The following is a 23,058-nucleotide window of genomic DNA, read 5'->3' as shown; positions in this document are numbered from 1 at the left end:
TTTTAATTGCTTAAAAATTATGTCAGACTCAGGAAAACGTCCTTCACATGTCCTTATTAAAGAAGGCCAAGAGGAAGACGTCGTGTTCTGAGACACATACGCTGGATGTCTGTCCCACCGCTGTCTTTTAAAGATCAGAGCATAAACTTCGTCTCCTCTGCAAACCAATTTCTGCTCCGCCATGTTGAACATTATAAACCTTTCGCTATGACGCGACGTCGAAACCTCTTGTTCATGTTGATTTATTTGTGCATGTGTACATGCATATATGCTTAGGTCTCTTTAACAGGTAAAGCAGGACGGAGTTCACACAAACACTGACTGGCCATCACACATAAAAGAATTAGTGGTAATAACTGATAGAACATGTTCTTCCTGACTTCGTGGGTAGAATAATATAGAAATATATAGAAATTATAGAATATATATATATATATATATATATATATATATATATATATATGTGTGTGTGCGTGTGTGTGTGTGTGTGTGTGTGTGTGTGTGTCTGGCGACCTGTCCAGGATGTATCCTGCCATCCACCCGAAGACTGCTTGCATCCCCCGCGACCCTGACGGAGAAGCGGCTTAGAAAATGGAAGGAAGGATGGATGGGTGTGTGTGTGTGTGTGTGTGTGTGTGTGTGTGTGTGTGTGTGTGTGCGTGCATGCATGTGCAGTTCATGACCTCCATGTGTCTTTTTCTGAGTTTATACAAACACTGTTTCTACCTAAACTTTGCTTGTTCAGAAAAAATTATTCATAGCCACTTGGTGCCTAATGGAAACTGTGTGCCTTCATTGTTTTGTGCTTATGATAATTTTAAGTCTCCAGTCTGCAGAATTTCCCCTTCTCACAACATTTAACTAGATTACAAGCTAATGTTTGGCTGCTTCTGCTTAGCGATTTCATCACTTACTCGATTGTTCGTCCATAACACAGCTAGAGGATGCCATTTAATACCTACCCGTTGAAAAAAGTCATAGAACCCATTAATAGTGTCTATTCCTATAGTGTCGGTTCCTGATGGTTTTCAGTAGTCGCTAATGGTGTTCTGGGTAGATATCACAGTGTAAGGGATTCAAATAATTTAATTCGTTTTCTGGGACTGATTCCATATACAATTGTTCTTTTCCTAATGGTCACTAATGGCAGCCATTAAGCCAATTCCCGTTAGGAAGCAAAACCATCAGGTTTTATTCCTAACGGTTCTAATCGTCTTCAGCATGGCTTTCATAAGTTTCAACAGTAGCCTGTTTGTTTTTTCTGTGAATGAACCCAACATTGTTTTATCGTCGTGGTTTTCTTTTGAATGTTTCCCATTAAATTACCTTATAATTAGTATGACAACATTAATAAACATTCAGTGTAACTCTTATTGACCCGCAATATATGGTTTGCTGTCAGAGCAGCACTGACGTCGTTAATAGGCTGACGGACAGCTCGTTCTAATCAGCGGTTGGTCAATGCAAAATGTGATTGACAGCCAAGAGTAGTTATTTAATTGGTTGATGAAAAAAAATGATTGACAGACTCCCGACCCAGTTCCCTCCACTTTAGGGCTCCGGTCTGCAGCATTCCCCTTCTTGCCTCAACAGCTAAACGTTTACAGTAGATGAGGGTGAGCTGCGTTACCTCTTCTCTTGGAATGGAAATGCGATAGTTAATCGTATTTTTATGCCATCTTTGCGTGAGACTTAAGTGGTCATCTGCTGTGGCAGTTGAGAAAGCACAGTGGCCGTATAAGAGCGCTTAGTCAGGCTTGGCTGTTGTAATAGCACCCCCTGCTGTGATGTTCAGAATGCAGCTCGTGCTACCGTCTTAGTGTTATGAAAGGCACCGTGACAACTATGCATGAAACCCCGTCTGTGTAGCTTGAAGCATCTGCCTTCACGTCCTTGCATGTTTGTTTTGGGCCTAAGGCTGCATATGACACTGCTCTGGCGCGTTAACGCACTGCAACATATCCCATTTGTTTTCAATGGAAAGTCTTGGGGGATGCGGTGTAGCGAAAAGTTGAGCTGAGGGATGAGTCAGAGAGGCTTCTGTCATCGTGAACGAGCATCTTATATCAAATGCTCCTCACCAAACTTGGTTCTTTGATGGTAACAATACGAGCTTAAGCGCTACATCTTGTTAAGTATTATTCTCTTTTACAAGGAAATTTTTGTTTGTGGTACAGTGCCAGGCCCGTAGCCAGCATTGTGATGGGGGGGATCTTTTTCCCCCAAAAGTGGACTTCATTTGGCTCTCTACTCCAATGCCCCCTAAATACATGAGCACACTTCAAACCTTTTAATTTAGACATATTTTATTCATTATAAGTTTGTTGTGAGTCTGTTGTTGCTGTCCTTATTTGTTCGTCTGTTGCTCCCCACTGTTAACATAAATTTGATATAAATGTAAGTGTTACTCAAACTTCCTACATCTGTGATGTGACTTCATTTCATTTCATTTATTTGCATGAATCTGCCACTAATATTTCAGAGGTTGTTCATGATATTGCAGGCTATGTGTGGAAAAGATACTGACCATTTTAAAATAGTTTTTTTTTAATATTCAGATTTTAGTACTTTAATATCTCATAATTTATACTCGGCTAACTGTTGAGTTCAATGTTGTTTGTGTACTCTGTAGAGCCAGAAAAGAGCTTTCAAACAGCATCAAAACCATCTGTTTGTAATTTAAATTGACATAATCAAGGTTGAATGTGTAGTGCCCTACCCTCTTACTTAAAACATTCTTAGTCCATTTCTCCCTTTATATTAGTGGCAGATTTATGCAAATGCAGTTCTGGGGTTCTACATTGCCACTAAAAAGGCACACAAAGTTTGATTAAAATCCGTGTTGGTCGGGCCCCAAAGTGTCTGATTTCACATGAAGTGACCCACCATTGTCTGTCCGGCTCTGTTAACGCAGGGGAGTTGTAAAGAAATAGAAGCCCTGCACTCAGCACTTTTTTTGAACAAGTCACCAATGTTTTGGGACAATGTTGCCGCCGATTTCTTCCGTTTTCGCTCCTTGTCTTCTTTTTTACCCATTTTCTCAAGTAACTTAATCCCCTGATTCTTATTCTTTCCACTAGCTAACAACAGAAATGGGGGAATTACCGCCACCTACTGGATTGGTGTAAAACAGTCTGAACAAAATGTGTAAAGAGAAACATTAACCATTTTTCTTACTCCTCACTTCTCTGAGTCTACTTTTCTTTTTTATTAGTCTGGATGTGATATTGTAAATTAAGATTTGATGTATATTCACCGGAGATTAACAATTCATTCATTGAATAGCCTACCTATCTTGAGGGGCATGTGTGTACGGGGGGAGGGGCCGCTGGGGGGGATCGAACGAACCCTTCGATCCCCCCTGGCTACGGGCCTGAGTGCAAAGTTCCAATTACCAAATGTTCGGTTTCTATATCTTTCAAGTTCAATTGCTTCGGACCATTATCATACTGTCTTGGAGGCACATTCAACGAGGAATCTATACTTGTGGATAACTACCACACTTACTGCTTGGTGGATCCACCAAGAAATCACCAAATGGAGATTTCAATTTCCAAAGATTTCTAAGCTCTTCACATCATTCCTTCCAGACCCCCTGCTCAGAAAAGAAGTAAAACCCAGGGCTTATTACTGCAATTTTTCTGACATTGTCTCGAGGCAGAGCTCATTAATGCCAGAGCAGATGGTCTCAAAAAGATGATCAGCAACAATGCCTGCAGATTGAAGGCCTAAAGAAAACCCTGAACTTTGCATGTTCTGGGATCTGTGACATGAAGAAGAAAGTCTCAGACATAGACTGCCTACCATTGCTCAAAAATCTAAGGGTGGCCTTTATCCATTTTGGTGTGATTCTATTGAAAGGTAATGAGTAATTTTAAGGTGCCTTGATGTAACAGGTTCAATTTATTTTGTAAATAATTATTCAGTGGTTTTACTTCTCTTGCAGATCTTGTTTGTAAATGAATGCCATGCTGTTTTTTTTTATTTTGTTTTACAGAAAGGCACCTTCTTTTAGTTGTTAATATCTGTAGAAATGTAACATTGTTCTAATTACCAACCAGTATTTATTAACATCAGTTTCCTCCCACAGTACAAAGACATGCAGTCTGGCCATTTGGACATGCTAAATTGCCCCTACAGAAATGATTCACGGCAGAGTTAGTTTTTATGCATTTATATCTATTTGATTTTAGTTAAAAACTCATATTTTTATATGTATGCATTAAAATGAATTATTATCTACATCATTTAATCAATGCTAAAATATATTGAATGTAATTAGTTAATAAATACTAACATAGTTTAAATTTAAAAAGCTGTAAAACAAACAAGATTCTGTTATTTAAAATGTATGTGATTAGTTTTCATAGAATTTATGAGAAGTCAATGGAACGATGTTTTGAGCCAGTAGGTGGCGGTAATGCACCTTTAAGTTGGTCGCCAACTGCCGTAAAACTCGAAGAAGAAAAATATTATGGGATGCACTTCTACTGGTGTGGGTGCAACATCAGTCCGTGTAAGATGGTAAGCAATCCGAGACATCCTGTGTTCTTTTACTCCCAAATGTGTTCTAATCGTGCAGTTTATATCACGCCATTTTTAGCAGTTTATCTTGGTCGCGTTGTTGTACTGGACAACACAGCTAACAAGCTAGCTATTCGCTACATAGCATCTTGGCTAACTTAGTAATGCAGCTTGATTATAGTCATAAAATAATTACTGGTAACATTAAGTAAGCCTGATAGCATTCCCTTTGTCCACAACATTTATCCTATTAATTTTGTAAAAAGTTAGGCTCTGTTTGCTTAAAGGATAGCTTGAGAATTCCTAAGCCTCTTTCCCGTCTTTTTTTCCTGATGCGTGCTTTTTTGCACGTTAAACGTGGCTGTAGTTGTCTCATGTTTTTTGCCATGCTGCCTTTATTAAAATCGGGACTCTAATATATTAGCTAACCTAATATTAGTTAGGTGGGTGACTGCATTTTAGAGTACTATATTTAAATACTGGCGTGAATTATAGATGCTGCTTTTCTTCTCACTGATATTCTTTTTTTTTAGGTGCCTATTTTTTTTCTCCGTCTCCTGTCCTGTTTTCTCACATACATGTGGCAACATAAATTTAGTAAGTATATATTAAAATCTATACACATCAACATGTAGTACATATTAATTTATAGTTCATGTGATATTAAAAATGTTTACAATATCTAGCTGAAATGTTTAGAGTAAGCATGTTAAAAGTATAAATGATTTGATTTTACGATACAACAAACCTAGGCTTACACAGTCTGATCTCAGACAAGGTTGGATGTATTTTCAGCTCATTTTACAGATAACCTAATTGATTTGTTGTTCTTTGTCTTCATTCACAGGTGCTGTGTGAATGTGGCCTTGCAAATTGTGTGACAGTTTATCTACTAGGTATGAGTTGTTATTAAAACATTTTAGGCTAAGACATTTCCACCATAGCCGGACAGGGCAATATCCATGTGTATATCTAGACTGTCCTTGCATATTCATAAGCTGGAAGAAACTTCTGAGTCACATATATAGAACACACACCAAGTTAGAAACAGCAGGTGCTCAGTCCATTACATTTTCATGTCAGACATAATTTCATGCTTTTAATATTTTTGTGAGGCTTTAATGTTAATAAAGCTGTTGAATCAACAAGGTGGTCTGATTGTTTTGCATCATTAAGATTGTACTGAATGGAAAGGAATTGCATAAATGTGATGCATTTTTATTCATTTGGTTTATTACATGCTTATTATAAGCATAAATGACATGTAATTCAAATAAATGTATGCTATTTATTTTGTAAAGGGAACCTGATTATGCAATTCAAACAATATTCTTTATGTATTTTAAATAAATACACTCGTTATTATTAATTTAGAGTACTTATACTTTATTAATACTGAATACATAAACCTGGGGATTATGCATTTAAAATAAATAGGCTTTATTACACAAATGAATATGCATCATGTAAAGTCTATTTGATAGTTTTGTGTTAAAAAAAAAAAAAAAAAAGTAAATGGGAATTTGTCATGTAATAAAATTATATAAATTTTAAAAGTCAGCTGGGATAGGCTCCAGCACCCCCTGCAACCCTGAGGGAGAAGCGGCTTAGAAGATGTATTTGTTAACATTGTATTTTTCTCTACTCTGTTAATTTAAATGATGTACTAGGTTCTTTAACATACTAGGCTATATAGCGACAAATCTGTTCTTTTCGTATTACTTTCTTGGATAACTTGTCTTTGTCTATGGTTATTCTAAATGCCAGTGGGTCTCAGGGATAAAATTAGGCAAAAAGCTTTATTTTTATTTGCAAAGCAGATTTTTTTTCTTTTTCAGGTCTCCATCAGTTTCTGATGATGCTAGTTTTTGGAGAGCACAATGGGGGAAGGACATTAGGCTAGCCAATTTATCCCCACGTTCTGTGGGCATAGCCATCTTAAGAGAGGTTTTCTGGAAACCTTCTGGAAAGTGTGGATTGTTACCCACTTCGTAAATCACCACATTAGCAACAATCTTGGTGTTTATTCAAAAATTTTATGTGGTTGACATATGAAGGAAAAATTTCTTGGAATAAATGCTTATACTTGGAGCAATAGAACCTGCACCAAGGTCTCGCCTAGATTATTGGTTACTGTCTAAAATATGAGCCGTGATAATATATGTCAATATCATAACCACACCCATGACTGATCACAAAACATTCTCTATTAATATTCCTTTACACACAGTTTATAATAGTCACAGAACTTCATTTCGGAAGATTAATAGTTCATGTCTGAATCTTGCAGATGTGAAAATCAAAATTAAAGATAAGATTCAATACTTTTGGTCTAAAGCCAATCAATCCAGTTTGAGAATCAATACACCAATACCTGGGAACTGTTTAAATTTGAAGTGTCACCGTAATTTAGGAAATATGGCAGCTATTTAGCAGAGGCTTACAGGTAAGAAAGAAGAAACAGTGACCTCTAGGATTATCCATCTTTGTCTGAGTATTTATCATAAGCTGAATAATTTGACTTAATTGCCCAACAAAATAAATTAGATGATATGTATAAAAGACAAGCTAAATGTGATTTTGTGTGATCCAGGAAAAAGATGACTTGAGGAGGGCGAACAATTTTTTTTAATTTGGAAAAACATCAAAGAAAAATTAATACAGTTCAGAAATTGAATATTAATGGAATAGTAACTCGTGATTTTAATAGGATTTCTACCCATTGCTTTAATTTTATAGCATATATAATATATATATATGCTCCTTATCTTTTTCTTCTATGCAGTCATCTTCTTAATGCTTGTTAAAACAAGTACCTAAAAGGGATCTCAATTGGTAATAGAGATGACACCATATTTTTCCTAAAAGATACTCATCAAGAAAGTGTAGCAATAAAGATTATGCAGGAATTCCAAAATCCAAAAGCCTCTGGACTTTTTTTTTTTCAATAAATGTGAACTTCTTCCAATTAAAGACTGTGCCACAATTCATATTTATAACATACCTGTAAAAGAAGTGGTAACTCACTTATGCATGAAAATCACAATGGACAGACATTCTAGATGTGCTCAAAATTTTAACATCTATGATAGATAGATGAAGCTAAAAAAAGGCTAAATCTTTGGTTGCAGAAGGATCTATCAATAAAAGGAAGAACTCTATACATGTGATTCTAGAGGACTAAATTTTCTACCCTGAACAATACTTCCAAAGTCAATTGCATTAAACAGTTGTTAAATAACACTCCTTCTATTTGGAATTTCATACTTCATTACATAATTTCCAAACTTGGTTTCCTTTTACTATGTGATTCTAAGATTGAAAAAGTCCCCTTAAAATTATCTAACTTTCATCAGCACATTTTATATTTTCACCACTTTATCTGGAATAATAAATATTTTATATAAAAATGAATCATTGTTCTTCACAAAATGGTTTGAACATGGTATTTTGTTGGTTAGAATTTTATTTAATGAAAGAGGATTATTGCTTAGTTATACAGAATTTTACTCCAAGTATAAGATACAGTAACTATAACTCCTAAAGAATATGCAGTGCTTATGGATGCAATTCCTTCAGGTATTACTATGCTCTTTAAAGAAGCAATTAAAGAGGGTTCCACAAACCAGCCAGTTCTGAAAAAGTATCCAAAGGATACTTTTGTTGGTTTAAAAAAAAAAAAAAACAGGGATATTTGAAGGCTGTTTCAAAGACATATCTATTCCATACTGGAATTCTATTGATTCTTAAAAATATATTTTAACTTTACCTTCTAAATATCTGTTAACTAATAAAATAAAAGAGATCTCTTCCAAAATTATACATAGATGCTGTCTAGGTAACCAATTTCTTATTAAATTTAAAAAGGATATCAATCTCAACTGTTCTTAATGTGATGTAAATCCAGAAACTCTTCTACACCTGTTCTGGCACTGCTCCCACACAAATAAAAATCTCTGGAAGTATAGATTTAACATGGATTGTATTGACCCTGATTTTAATCGCTCTTTGTTGTTGTTTGGCTTCAGTCATTATAAAAAGAATAAAGTCAAAGAATATTATATTATTAATTTGATCACTATTTTGGCAAAATTTCATATACATAAATGTATTCACTCCAAACCAGATTTTCTCAAATTTGAAACAGAAGCTAAACAACATATAACTTCTATTACCCTCTCCAAAAACAAAAACAAGCCATCAAAACAATATATGCACCTTATTTAAGTTGTTTTTGTAAAAACGTGCTCTTTCCCTTGGCTTTTTTTTTGTTAAAACTTTGTTGATTAAAAATGTTAGGACATCTTTTGTTTATGCAGTTTGTTATCTGACAACTGTTCTGGTTTATACTGCTTTTGTACAAATGAAATGATCTAATCTCTGAAGTTGAGCCGAACTGAACTTTATGCCGATTAATATGGCCAATGCAAACTACATTTGTTTTTTTGATTAGAAATTCGGCATATTTATTAATTAAATTTGAACTGGGGGAGTGCATTCACGTCTGGTGACACTAAATTAGTTCAACACTGCAGACATTTACTTTGTTAAAGTACTCTGTTCTGGACACTATTAGCCAATACTCAGCAGTAAAGTAAATGGATTGGTTGTGGATAATGTTTATGGCACCTATGGAACCAAAGAGTGCATGTGGAACGGGCTTAATATAGATGATACCCTGCATTAAAAACACATACCTCAAATCCAATCCCAACTGGGACATCCTTATTCTGCACTATGAACTACTTCATCATGTAATAATCTTATTCATAAATACATCTAACAAAAGTTAGGTAGAGACACAGGCACAGGTTTATTTAAATATGTGACACACAAAAAAAACAAACAAACAAACAAAAAAACCCACACAACACCAGACACAATAAACCAAACAAATCATTCTCTCACTGGAAGACATTTGGAAAATGGTTTCCTTATTCATGTTAACAGGTGAAATGCAATTAAAATAGAAAAACAATGTAGATATTAATCATCAAACACTATGCATTTTAATCATGCACCTGTTATGCTCTCCTGTAATTTTTCTTTTCTATGTCCAATGACTTGTGTCTACATTTATTCCGCAACACAACATACAATAAAATGAAAAAATAAAGTTTGAAAAATATTTTTTCCAATATCTTACAAACATTGATGGCAGTATTCTGACCACAAGTCTTTTCAAGGTGCATGAGCCATCAGAATCATTCACCGTGAAGTTGTTTTTTTCTCCTTTCTTTTTTAAGCAAGAACAGCACCTGGATGAATCACATTTGGGCTTAGTGCATCAGGAGAAACTTTGAAGCAGTAATTTTACTAAAATCTAGTCAACCATCCTGCACACAGCCCAATCATCTAAAGCCTGGAAAAACAAACCCATATCTCACAAACTTTCACTTTGTTGCTCCACAGATTCACTCCGGCTTTACACAAATTGACATGTCCATGCTCTGTCCACAAAGTGCTTTCATAGCAACTGTTGCCAGGTTGGACTTCATGGAATGCTGATAAAGGTCCTATTCAAACTAATAAGAGACTGTAGCACATAACCCATTTGTTGTCAAAATACAAAAATTAAGAGTGCATTATTAATTTCAAAAGTGTGATAGATCACACTGTAAAGAACAATCGTATGTACTTTTAACTAACCAGCATGAGGGCAAAGTCGTTTTCAGGATGCCTAGTTTCAGTTAACTACAACGACAGTGTGGCTCTGCAGTGTAGCTAAATTTATTAGACTGAGATTTATCCAACCTTCTAGAAGACTGGTCAAATCTGACAAGAAAGAATACATTTGTGGGCAGAGCACTGACACATCAAGTAGGAGTCCTTTAAACAACCAGATTTATATACTGTTCAGTACCCTTGGCTAAAGGGACAGCTGACAATAAATAAGTGCAAATACACGGCAAGGAAGTCTAAATGAAATCACAACAAACTCCTAAATTCTTGATATTGACAAGAGCTGTGCCTGCTTGCACAAATGTCTCCCTGCTAGTGAGACTGAATCCATCAAGTGAAAGCCTGCAAGACACAGCAGGGTTTGTAATAAGGGGCTGCACAATATTTTGTTATTTAAAAATCATCACCATACTGGTATATGATATAGCCTCCAAAAGAGACCTGTGTTCTCTGAGTATCCTAACCAAATCTCAGGACAACCTGCGAGTATTAATGAATCAAGACGCTCTTACAATTCAACAAGCACAAATAATTTGTCAGATTAATACATTGTGTCGCATCAAGGAATCACCAATTACTTGCGTGATTTATTAAGGTTTTACTGACTGATTCAATATATCCCAATGCACACTGCAATCGCAATAAATGACAATACGTTATTTTATCCATATTGTGCAGCCTCTGTTTGTACCAGGGTAATTCTTATAGGCTTAATATATCAATGGGTACAATCCTACTCTGAGGCACTACCTGGACCTCCGGTCCTTCTTGGGCCGCTCTGTACTTTTGTCCATAGTCTTTTCACTGTCACCCCTGCACTTGGGACAATACCATTTTCCCTTGGGTTTGTAGGTGAGTCCAACGCAGGAGAAGTGGAACCACTCAATAGGGCACTGCTCATTGTCACAGCCGATCATTTCTCCATAGGACACCTGCTCGCAGAGGCAGTAGGTGGGCTCATTGGGGTCGATGGTGAACTCCACTGGCGATGCCTCACGCTCCTGCTTTGCTTTGGACCGCTTCTTCTTCTTGGCTGATTTAGACTTCTTCTCACGGGGCTGCTGTGCTGGTTCGTCACATAAGTCCTCTAACACCCCATTGGGTCCAAGACAAGAATCACGGCTCTCGCTGTTCCTGTGTCGCCGTGGCCGGCGGGACGACGAGCGCTCAGGCACAACATTAGCAGAACTAGTTCCTGTGTCGTGACGAACCTTTTCGGCTGATCGCTCAGTGTCTCCTGGCTCCAAGAAGCAGGGTGAGTGGGCTTCCATCTGTCTCGAGCGGTTCTCCACCAACTCCATCATCTGAGTGACCACATGGATCTTCTCATCACCCAGCTCCTGGCTGCTGATGAGCGCACGCTGGAGTTGCATCTGCAGACGCTTCCTCTGAGCTCCATCTGACTCCTTCTTATACTTCTCATAAACATCATCCACTTCCTGTAGGATTTCTGGGTGAGAAAAAAAAAAAAAGGATGGAAGGAAAGATAATCTAGTCAAAATGCTACAATACCCTTGGTAATAATTCATTCAAATGGTCCAAATAATACTAATATCTTTTCTTTATACATTCATTTGTCCAAAAAAATATAGTGAATAATTGATTTTTTCAGATTTTGAACTACCCCCTGAAACTGAGTCTTTGCAAAGTTCGCAGAGAACTCCAGGCAAACAAATTGTTTGCAAACGCTCTCTTATGCTGGCCTAAATTGAAGGCACTGGTAGCCTCGACAGTAAGACAACGATGCAATATTTGTAATGCGAACAGGGTCGTTGTGATTAACAGTTACTCTTTTCTCAGTTCCAACTCCATTAACGATACCAGAGGACATGTATTTTGAAATAAAAGATGTTACAACTCATGACATGAAGTAGGATGGCATTTAACATTAACATTAGTTCACTAGCCAGCACAGCTATTTTACAGAGATGAATATTCTTCATCTGGTGAGCTGACATGTTTCCTATTCAGATGCTCCAACATTGCAAATGTCCTCCCGTGCCAGCTAAGGTCGGCTTTACAAATAGCACGTTTGACAATTCCCCACCACAGTCAAACTTGAAGAGGATTTTGTTATTGAGGCTGCCATTGTGCCTTTGGTAACTCTCCAGTAAGTGGTAATGTCTAAACATTCCTACTTAGCGCAAGAAATATGTGTGATGACATAATCGACTACTAAATCAGTTGCCAACTAATTTGGTCATCGATCTTAGTCATCTCAGTTGATGAATCTTTGTACCCCCCCCAAGTTCATATTTTTGCCACTAAAACAAGTTTAATTTTCACATACTCATATATACCCACCATTAATATCAAAACCACTTTTTTTTTACCCTGCTGCACGAGACCCAATGTGCTTCAGAAATTTAAATAACTGCATCAAATCAGACTTTCTCAGAGTTTGCAAACTGTAACCACCACAAATGATGTTTTGATGAAATGAATGTTGTGATGAACTGAGTAAGTTTTTCATATTTACTTCTTTTTAAAGTAACAGGATTTCTTTCAAAGCAACAGGATTACTAACTTTAAATACAAGAAATATTTGATTAAACATTTCTATAATCCAGACCAAAAATTTGGAGTTAGCCCATGAAAATATTTATCTGACTATAGCTGAAAGAAGTCAAGAGTCATTGCAGCAAGGTTTTATTACTGTGATATTTTCACAAATGCATGTATAGAACAAATAAAATGTATAGAACTGGAATCTGATATTGGACCAGATATCGTGCTTATCTACCCTCGGTCACAAAATTCACCAATATCAACATTCCAATACCGGCTGATACCTTATGACATAAGTCGAGTGTATGCTGCCACACTAATCAACCAACAGAGTGAAGGAGGGTCTGCTCAAATAGAAAAGTGTTAACTGACTCCTTGACTGCCAAACATGAAGCCATTGGTCACTTTTATTACCCCTTGGTAAATTGCCACTTGACCTACACTGTGTGATTTTAGCCCGATTTAAACAATCACAATGGCTTCCCCAAAATGAGTGACATGTAGATCAGCAAAATGGGGGTGAAAAAAATTGACATTTGCTACCAAAGTCATTTTATATAACAACTTTACTCTGTTCCACTAAGTAGAATTATAATGCTTAACTGTTAATAAGATTTTGTAAAATAGGCTGTAGAGAGAGTATTGTACTGCCATGCACAACACTGCCTGGTTTTAGCTTCAGTGCAATGTTAGCAGCACTGCTCAGCATGTTTGCTCAGTACTTGCTATGCAGCATGTTATTTTGAATGAAACCAATTCAACTTAACTTTCTCTGTTTTTAAAAAGAACACAATAATTATATAGTTATAGTTTTATTTTGCTAATCTGGTCAAACTGCTAAATTAATTATAATAATGAATTTTAGCAACACTGCCCCACATTACTGTAGCACCAGGTCAGAGTAATGAAATGTGTTCACTTGTAGACATCCAGGAACTACAGAGCAATGCTATAAAATACATTTTAAAATAACACTCAGTGTAAAATAAAACTTCATTTGTATTTTTTTTTTTATATTTGTCCATTTCCTACCCCATACTTTGCACTTTTGCTACACTCCCAGGAGAGACTGCATTCGCTTGCCCACAGGAGGTGCCCTGCATGCCTCTACTACTCAAATAGCACAGACTGTTAGGTGACCAGCAAAAGCTGAAGCTCTACAATCCTGGGAAAGAAAAAAAAAATCTATATCGTCGTTGTGGGACACTATAATACCGGTGCACACGACATAATCACCCAGCACCACATGAGAGAAGCTAAAAGAGGCATTTTAGTTAGTACAGACTGTAAAAAATGTGCAGTACAGTGTGCAATAACTAGGATCAAGTCTCCGTCTGCAGAACTACAGGAAACTAAACTATTCTTGGTCACAGTCGCCAGAATGTAACTGTCGCACAATTTAAGGTGGAACAGAAAATTCGAATATAAAGCCAACTTCAGCTTCGTCCCACAGGATGAGCCCTACATGCCTCTACTACTCAAATAACACAGCTTGTAAGGTTACCAATAAAGTAAAGCACTTTTAGCTTTCAGTAATTTTCGGTTTTAAATCTGTCAAGGCTTGCTAGGTCTAACAAGAACTCAATAAAAGCCACACATGAGAAGAAAGGTAGTCTCTGAGCCAAAATGGCTGACTGTGAGAAGGCAGAATGAGGGCTGCTATACACTAATCAAGGGAGAAAACGCAAAACGCTGTAAAAGCTCAAACAAGTCGACCAGAAACGGGAGAGGAATGTGAAAATAAACTTAAAATTACAATGGGGTTGAAAGGACTGAATGAAAAAGGCGCCAGAGCAAAGCAGGGTGTAGTAACTTGCGTTAAACAAGTAAAGGGCAGCGTGGGTAGGATGTATACGGATACTTCAGGCAGACACACAAAATGAAGATACCTTGATATTTGGTGTCGATTTCTCTCAACAACGAAACGTTTCTTTGAATGTCCAGGGGAAGCGACTCCACACACTCCAAATAGTCCTCCACGTAGCTGACAAGCTGTGCCTTTTCCACGTTTGCATAATGCCCTAACATCGTGATTATAATGCATGCAAAACGCAGCTAGACGATGATTAAGTGTAGAAAAAGTACGAAGTTGCTTTGATGCATACGGTCTGAATTTTAAAGCGAGTAAATTCAGCCTCCGTCTGCCATGAACTCCCTTAAAACAAAACTGATATAGATGCGCATGCGCATGACCAGCCATTCAAAGTAAAAGCAGTGAATGGCGCGCCCGCCTTATTTTTTACCTCACCCGTTTTCAGAAAGTCCCGCCTTCCGAGCGCTCTGATTGCATAGTGGCTCATATTCTGCGCTGCGATTGGCTAGAAGTAACCAAAATCCCTCACTGCGATTGGTTAATATCTCGAATACTATGCTGGGATTGGCTGCTCAGAATAGTCAGTGTAATGCTCTGTCTATCGGGCCACTAGCGCCGACTCAGTTCCTTTACTCCACAACTTCCTGAATTTAGTTTTCTGAAAATTGCTAAAGGGGAAAGGGGCTCCAAAATACTGGACTGCGTTTTCGACAAAAGCCAACTAATTGAAACTACAAAAACTTAGACCTGTTACTCAGTATTAGTTACGACAAACCTTCCACAGAAACGAGAAAAGAAAGATACAAAACGTAGGCGATTCCAGGTTGTTTAGAACATTTCTTAAAATGTGCACATCCTGAGACTGAGCCCCGTTCTGGTAGAGTATTTCACTCCCTACCTGTATTTCTCTAACTGTGACCAAGGTATCCGGCTGCGCTCTGCTCGGTCAGCTTTGCATAGACGTCTCGGCAGCTCTTCCGCGCACCACCGGATAGGCCCTTCTGCGTTTTAGGCAGAGCATTTCTGCTTAGTGTCCGGGGACTTTCCCCTAAGCCTGTGGAGAGAATCGATGTTCTCAGTTAGTAGCTTAGACCACAAGTTTTCAGGCATGCGCAGTTACAACGGTGACAGACGTAGAATATATAGAGCAAAAGCTGAGCACATGTTTGCATGACGGTGAGTTGTTTAGTAATGGTTATATAATTATATAATTCGTTTAAGAGACAGCGTATATGTCCCATAATCACATTTTGCTATCAAGGATAATAGTTAGTTTTTGCTCCTTAGCTTTTGATTCATCTGCACAAAAATGTTATGCAAATAAAAAAAGAATTGCGTCACTGAAAGAGGCGGGTTTACCGCTCGCGATTGGCTGGATATTAGCTGTCTGACTCGATCTTCTGAGTAGAAGAACCAATTCAATTGCTTCAGCTGTCTCAAGAAGAAATAAAGTTTCTGCCTATTCAAAATGAAATGCTGAAGTGACAACAAGCTTAGCTTGGACAAGGCTGTGTAAAAGCGCTGCATGATGAAGAACAAAAACAGAGTGACATAGTCCAAAATACTAGGGTTGTTAAAATGCATCCATGCAGTGTGGCTACTTTATTAAAAAAAACAAAAACTTGTGCTGAAGTTATTCATATAATCACATTAAGCTCAACAGTAAATTATCACGTTGATTTGCAAAACCCAATTTTCTGTTCTGTTTCTGTTTGTATTCTTTGCATTAAATTGTCTTGAAAAAGCTGCATTACTGTTCTATGTAATCTTCTTCTTCTTTTTCTTCTTCTTCTTCTCATTATTATTATTATTATTATTATTATTATTATTATGTTGGCTTGAAAAGCTAATTTACTGCTCTTCTAATTATTATAATTATTATTTTATGTAAAAAAAATCTAATGTTTCGCATCCCACAGTTTTTGAGCTAGAACCATGAAAAAAGGACCATAGGACATACACTCAATTAGTTTACTTGGGCTTTTCTAAGGAATCTGACATACAGTCTTTGTAAAAAAGTCTTTGTAAAGACAATACTTGTTCTCATCGGAAATGAATGGCAGAATGTTTGTGACAATATCCAACAATTTATTCTGGGCACACAAGCTGATTGTTTGAGAAGCATTCTAACCGTGCTGTTATTTCGCCCTAACATCACAGGGTTTTTTTTTTTTTTACGAAAACTATCACTCTGCTGAGACACCATTGCTAAGCAACAACTTTGACAGCTGTAGGAGACACTCAAGCCATTTGGATATTTTTACTTCTTACTTAGCACACAAACAGAAAATTGATACTTCTAAAATTACATGTGATGTTAGTTGGCAGTGGATTTAACGTGTCATTCAGGGTCATTCAAAAAGATTTAATCAGTTTCAAAATTATTTATTTCATGTGTAAATAATTACAAAACAATGCTATAGATTGCAAATGGTTTAACTGTGCATAAAGTTTATTACAAGTGTTCAAAATGACCTCCTCTAACTGTACAGACATTAATGTGATAGTCAAATTCATCCCATATCGATTGAGCATGTCAGGTGTCACTGCACTCATGGCTCTTTCAATATGATTTCAGAGATCATCCAGTTTTGTGGAACCAATGAATGCTCTGAGCTGTTGGAGGTTCACTGCTGATGAAAATCACATTGCACAGTTACAATGAATTCACTCTTATTGAAGTGGAAAATGTAAATCACTTTCTGCTCAGGGGTTGCCATTTCCTCAAAGACTGAAGAGAGCCATCTTCCGGTAACTCTATGATCCCCTCTCACAGCTGTAACTGTGAACTTAGATGTAACTTTGAACTTGGATGAATCTTTTAAAATTACCATTAAGGTGGCAGCAAATTTAAGGTGGCACTGAATTTAAGGTAGTGTGAGATTAAAGGTGGCAGTGAATTTAAGATGTCTGTGGATTTAAGATAACTGTGAATTTAAGGATGCATTGTATTTAAAATACCAGTGTATTTAATAGGATAGCAATCACCTAGCAACACCTTAGGAACAACTTGCAACACCATAGCTAGCACTTAGCAACACTTTACAAAACATCTTGGATTCCATAGCAACCACCATGCAACATTTAACTATTTAGCAACCGTCAATGGTAACAGAAAAGTGGAACGAAAATTTTATATAAAACCTGGAGAATAGCAAGCCAGCTTTAGTCTTGTTTATCAATGTATGTTGTCTTGATATCATTATCAATGTGGCTTTGTAATGTGGACATTTTATAATCATATATACTTATTACTTAAAACAGCAATAGAGTGATGAACCTTACAGTTTTATTCTCTGCAAGATATAAGCCAGCGATAATGAGGCTGCATCCCAAACCTTCTATGCTTTATATACTGTGATGTCTGGCAACAAAGGAGACCTGGGAAACATATTGCTCTCAGAAAAGACTCTTTTATCAAATTATAGACCTATCTCCAATCATTTATCCAATTATAGACCTGTCTCCAATCTTCCCTTTATATCAAAATTCTTGATAAAAGTTGTGGCAAAACAATATAGCTAAATTAAGAAAAGCACTGGATGCAGAAAAGCTAGTTCATGCATTTATCACCTCAAGACTTGAGAACTGTAATGCTCCTTTGATGTTCCAGCAAAAGCCTTAGCAAACTTCACTTTGTCCAGAACACTCTAATCCTCACAAGAATCAGAAAGTCTTACCACATCAGCCCATTTTTATCAAACCTACACTTGCTGCCAGTTAAATTTTGCATTGGTTACTTAATTCTTGACTGACATATAAAGCTCCAAAATGACCTACCCTTCAGTACCTGAGTGAATTTCTCTCTTATTATGAACCATCATGCCTACTTAGATCATAAGATGCTGGCTTACTATTAGTAACTGGGATTAATTATGTTACATCAGGGGGTAGGGCCTTCTCGTACAAACCCCCATAACGTTGGTGTGTTCGGAACAGTGTTCAGAACTCAGATACAGCTTCAGCTAAGTCTAGGCTGAAAACCTACTTGTTTAGTTAAGCCTTTGGTAATTATTTTTTTCTGTTAGATAAATTGTGCAGATCTGGGGGTTTATGGACATACAGTATTATCGTAAACTGTGAGTGTTGGTGCTGTTGTCCCGCTGCTCTCATGTGTTCACTCAAGTTTGCTGATCGACTAGTGGAGGGCATCTCAGGGAACCCTCATGTCTCTGTAACCTCCTGGCTCTCTCTTATAACTGGACCTGCTGGATCTCTGCTGCACTCTGTTAACACTGTAAACTGTGATCAGTCACTCTTTACAGTGATAACTCTCTGTGTGTTTTCTTTTACTTTACCGAGTTGAACAACTGCCCATCCTGTGTGCTCTGATATTGTTTCTTCTTCTTCCTTGATTGAATACCCACTGCTTGCGCACAGACTTGAACAATTTAATTATAAACATTGCTTTCCCCTTTGTGTATTTTAATATTTTATACTAATGCTGTTGACCAGAGAAGGATGGGTTCCACTTTTGAGTCTTGGTTACTCTCAAGGTTTCTTCTTCTTGCTTTTAGATAGTCTTCCTTGCCACTGTCACCATTGGCTTGTTCATGGGGATTTAGACCCAGATTTATTCTGTAAAGGTGCTTTGTGAAAACACCTGAGCTATATAAATACAGTTTGATTTGACTTGATTTGACCAACCATCTTACACCTCTACATGACAGTAGACACACAAACCCTTCATTCAACCCCACAGTCCAGTGCAGAATGAAACAAATGTATATGCAGTAATAACTTCCATAACACCAACTATTTACTAATTAAATTCTTTCTTACCATGCTCACCCAGGAGGGTTGCATGCCCACAGCTAAATGAACCAATAGCAGAACATTTCACAGTCCCCTGTTCAAAGGTCTAAACCATCTTGTGAACCTTTAAAGAGTCTGATCAAAGTCCGACCAAAGTCCCTGGAGTACGGAGGGGCGCACTTTTCCGCCCTCTTGCGGCATCTCCTCAGCAGGGGTTGCACACACATACTATGGAGTGCGCGCTCTCGATCACATGTGCCGCCAGTTCTCACTCAGGGCTGCATTCTCTCTCCCTGAGGAGCCGGAGAAGAGAGACTAAACGCTGCATCCTCCACCTCCATGCAGTGCCACTCCTTGCCGACAACTTGAAGGTGAGCCGGTGCAGAAAGTTGCATATGCCGGGCCAGCTTCACTGGTAGCCATGTGCCTCATGCTGCCTGCCTGACTGGCAGAAATGCCTGCCGAACCATCAACTCAGCTCTGCCATCGGCTGTAAGATCGTCAAAGGCTTGCCCTTGCTAACACTACCAGGCTGCCACACTGCTCTGCCACCATTCAGGTGTCCTATCAGCCCTTGTCCAGGGCTGTCTTGCTGCTGCCACATAGCTCCAGATTACAACAGACACACAACCCTCACTGTTCAGCACAGAAAAACACATAGCAGTCTAATCAGGATGCTGTTTTAAAACCATTTTGTAAAATTATGTATGCATCCAAATGGCTGCCTTCCAGGGACAATTTTAAGTTTACACAAGTTTTGCACATCAGCATATTTTGCATTTAGAACTCATCAAAACAGACACAAATCATTTTGAGACAAAATTACCAGGTTGATTGTCTCATTTTGTTTAACTGTAGTGGTCAGAGGGGTGGCCAAGCTTCTGCCCTTGGCAGGCCCGTAGCCAGGGGGGATCGAAGGCCCCTCCCCTCGACCCCCCCCCCCCCCCGCCGCACCCTCGCCCCCTCACCCCGTACACACATGCCCCTCAAGATAGGTAGGCTATTCAATGAATGAATTGTTAATCTCCGGTGAATATACATCAAATTTTAATTTACAATATCACATCCAGACTAATAAAAAAGAGAAGTAGACTCAGAGAACTGAGGAGTAAGAAAAATGGTTAATGTTTCTCTTTACACATTTTGTTCAGACTGTTTTACACCAATCCAGTAGGTGGCGGTAATTCTCCCATTTCTGTTGTTAGCTAGTGGAAAGAATAAGAATCAGGGGATTAAGTTACTTGAGAAAATGGGTAAAAAAGAAAAGGAGCGAAAACGGAAGAAATCGGCGGCAACATTGTCCCAAAACATTGGTGACTTGTTCAAAAAAAGGCCCAAAATCGGTAAAAGCTGCTGAGTGCAGGGCTCCTATTTCTTTACAACTCCCCTGCGTTAACAGTGCAGGACAGACAATGGTCATTTCATGTGAAATCAGACACTTTGGGGCCCGACCAACACGGATTTTAATCAAACTTTGTGTGGCTTTTTAGTGGCAAGGTAGAACCCCAGAACTGCATTTGCATAAATCTGCCACTAATATAAAGGGAGAAATGGACTAAGAATGTTTTAAGTAAGAGGGTAGGGCACTACACATTCAACCTTGATTATGTCAATTTAAATTACAAACAGATGGTTTTGATGCTGTTTGAAAGCTCTTTTCTAGCTCTGCAGAGTACACACATAAATTGACATAATCAAGGTTGAATGTGTAGTGCCCTACCCTCTTACTTAAAACATCCATCCATTTTCTAAGCCACTTCTCCGTCAGGGTCACTGGAGCCTATCCCAGCAGTCTTCAGGCAGAAGGCAGGATACACCCTGGACAGGTCACCAGTCCATCGCACGGCAGACAGACAGACACAATCACACACACACACCTAGGGGCAATTTAGCATATCCAATTGGCCTGACTGCATGTCTTTGGACTGTGGGAGGAAACCGGAGAACCCGGAGGAAACCCACGCAAACACGGGGAGAACATGCAAACTCCACACAGAGAGGACCCCGGTCACCCGGCCGGGGAATCGAACCCAAGCCCTCCTCGCTATGAGGCGATAGCGCTACCCACTACGCCACCGTGCCGCCCTACTTAAAACATTCTTAGTCCATTTCTCCCTTTATATTAGTGGCAGATTCATGCAAATGCAGTTCTGGGGTTCTACATTGCCACTAAAAAGGCACACAAAGTTTGATGAAAATCTCTGTGGGTTGAGTTCCAAAGTGTCCGATTTCCCGTAAAATGACCCTAAAGGAGAGGAAAAACAGACAGACAGTGACCCAAGCAAGACCCAATTAATAAATAAAGAAAAAGAAGGCGAGATACAAAAGATGGAGAGGAAAAATAGACAGACAATGAAGAAAAGCAACAGAGACAGACAGCAACAGAGATACAGAGGAGGGAGAGCAACAACAGACCTAGGTGAGCAACAGAGAGAGACAATGAAGTCCCAGCACAGTTGTAGGAAGATTTGAATAAGACGGAACACTTCAATTTATATCATTATTAATTCATGTTTACGTTTTAATGACCATACCGATAGTGTACCTCATGAAGTAATTCTTATCTATTTATGTCAACAGTAGAGAGATAGGCAATAAAGGACAGCAACATCAGAGACAGACAATGGAGGGCAGCAACAGAGACAATGGAACAAAGCAACAGACAACTGAGGTGAGCAACAGAGACAGACAATGAAGTCACATCACAGATGTAGGAAGTTTGAGTAACACTTACATTTATATCAAATTTATGTTAACAGTGGGGAGCAACAGACGAACAAATAAGGACAACAAAAACAGACTCACAACAAACTTATAATGAATAAAATATGTCTAAATTAAAAGGTTTGAAGCGTGCTCGTGTATTTAGGGGGCATTGGAGTAGAGAGCCAAATGAGGTCCACTTTTGGGGGAAAAAGATCCCCCCCATCACAATGCTGTCTACGGGCCTGCTTGGCTCCACCCTGAAACCAGCCAGATGACTACTGTGTGGCAACGCCAGCAGATATAGCTCGTATACTAGTAGTAGCTATAACTACAAAAAGGTAAGTTAAGCTGTATGTAGGCCACATCACAGCCCTTACAGTGTCAGTACTGCACTTTACTCTTTGTCAATTAATTATTCCATAAGTTAAGAACAAATAGATAGTTAGATCTTTGTTAAATATACTCTAAACAGGAGAATTCAGTGTGCTTACAATATTGAAAAATACCTGAAGTCAAAAAGTAATAAATCATTCTTTAATTAAAAATTAATAAATAATTATTTCAAAATATATTATTTATGATAAGATGCATATGGACTGGCGACCTGTCCAGGGTGTATCCTGCCTTCCGCCCGAAGACTGCTGGGATAGGCTCCAGCTCCCCCCCGCGACCCTGACGGAGAAGCGGCTTAGAAAATGGATGGATGGATGATAAGATGCCTGACTCAAGAGTTCTACAACAGACATTTTATCTTGAAGTGTAAGACAGGGCTTAGAGTAGGGGTTGACAATATTTCTGTTTCTGCATTTGAAATACACTGTTTACCCATTTCACCACTATCAGGCCAATTTTACTGTTTAGATTTTGTATATTATGTATATAGCAAAAATCATTTACCTGTATTTCTGCATATTTCACTAAGTCATACTCCTACACATTTGTAGGAAGAAATAGCATAAAAGATCAGAGCTAATCTCTCAGTTTGCCTCAGTAACACTAATGCAAACATGCACTGAGAAAAAATTTAATCTGAACAGCCACCATCTACGATGCTGCCAGGCCTGCATTTT

General features: G+C 38.2%; 1 protein-coding gene and 1 long non-coding RNA gene across 2 annotated transcripts; one reads left to right on the top strand and one right to left on the bottom strand.

Moving 5' to 3' along the window:
• The first annotated feature begins 4,442 nt into the window (after positions 1 to 4,442).
• Positions 4,443 to 5,757, top strand: LOC108411619. Its single transcript, XR_001856578.2, has 3 exons — positions 4,443 to 4,524; positions 5,058 to 5,121; positions 5,372 to 5,757. It is a non-coding gene; the product is annotated as an uncharacterized LOC108411619 (long non-coding RNA).
• Positions 5,758 to 7,972: 2,215 nt separating this feature from the next.
• Positions 7,973 to 15,627, bottom strand: ing2 (inhibitor of growth family, member 2). Its single transcript, XM_017683283.2, has 2 exons — positions 14,604 to 15,627; positions 7,973 to 11,656 (listed from the first exon to the last, which is right to left on the bottom strand). The coding sequence occupies exons 1-2, from the start codon at positions 14,740 to 14,742 to the stop codon at positions 10,953 to 10,955; spliced, it is 843 nt and encodes a 280-aa protein (XP_017538772.1). The 5' UTR covers positions 14,743 to 15,627; the 3' UTR covers positions 7,973 to 10,952.
• Positions 15,628 to 23,058: the final 7,431 nt, after the last annotated feature.

Source organism: Pygocentrus nattereri, chromosome 5 (assembly GCF_015220715.1).
Source record: "Pygocentrus nattereri isolate fPygNat1 chromosome 5, fPygNat1.pri, whole genome shotgun sequence".
NCBI classification, from domain to species: domain Eukaryota; kingdom Metazoa; phylum Chordata; class Actinopteri; order Characiformes; family Serrasalmidae; genus Pygocentrus; species Pygocentrus nattereri.
The sequence above is the reverse complement of the archived record's forward strand: the minus strand, read 5'-3'. Positions and strand labels throughout refer to the sequence as shown.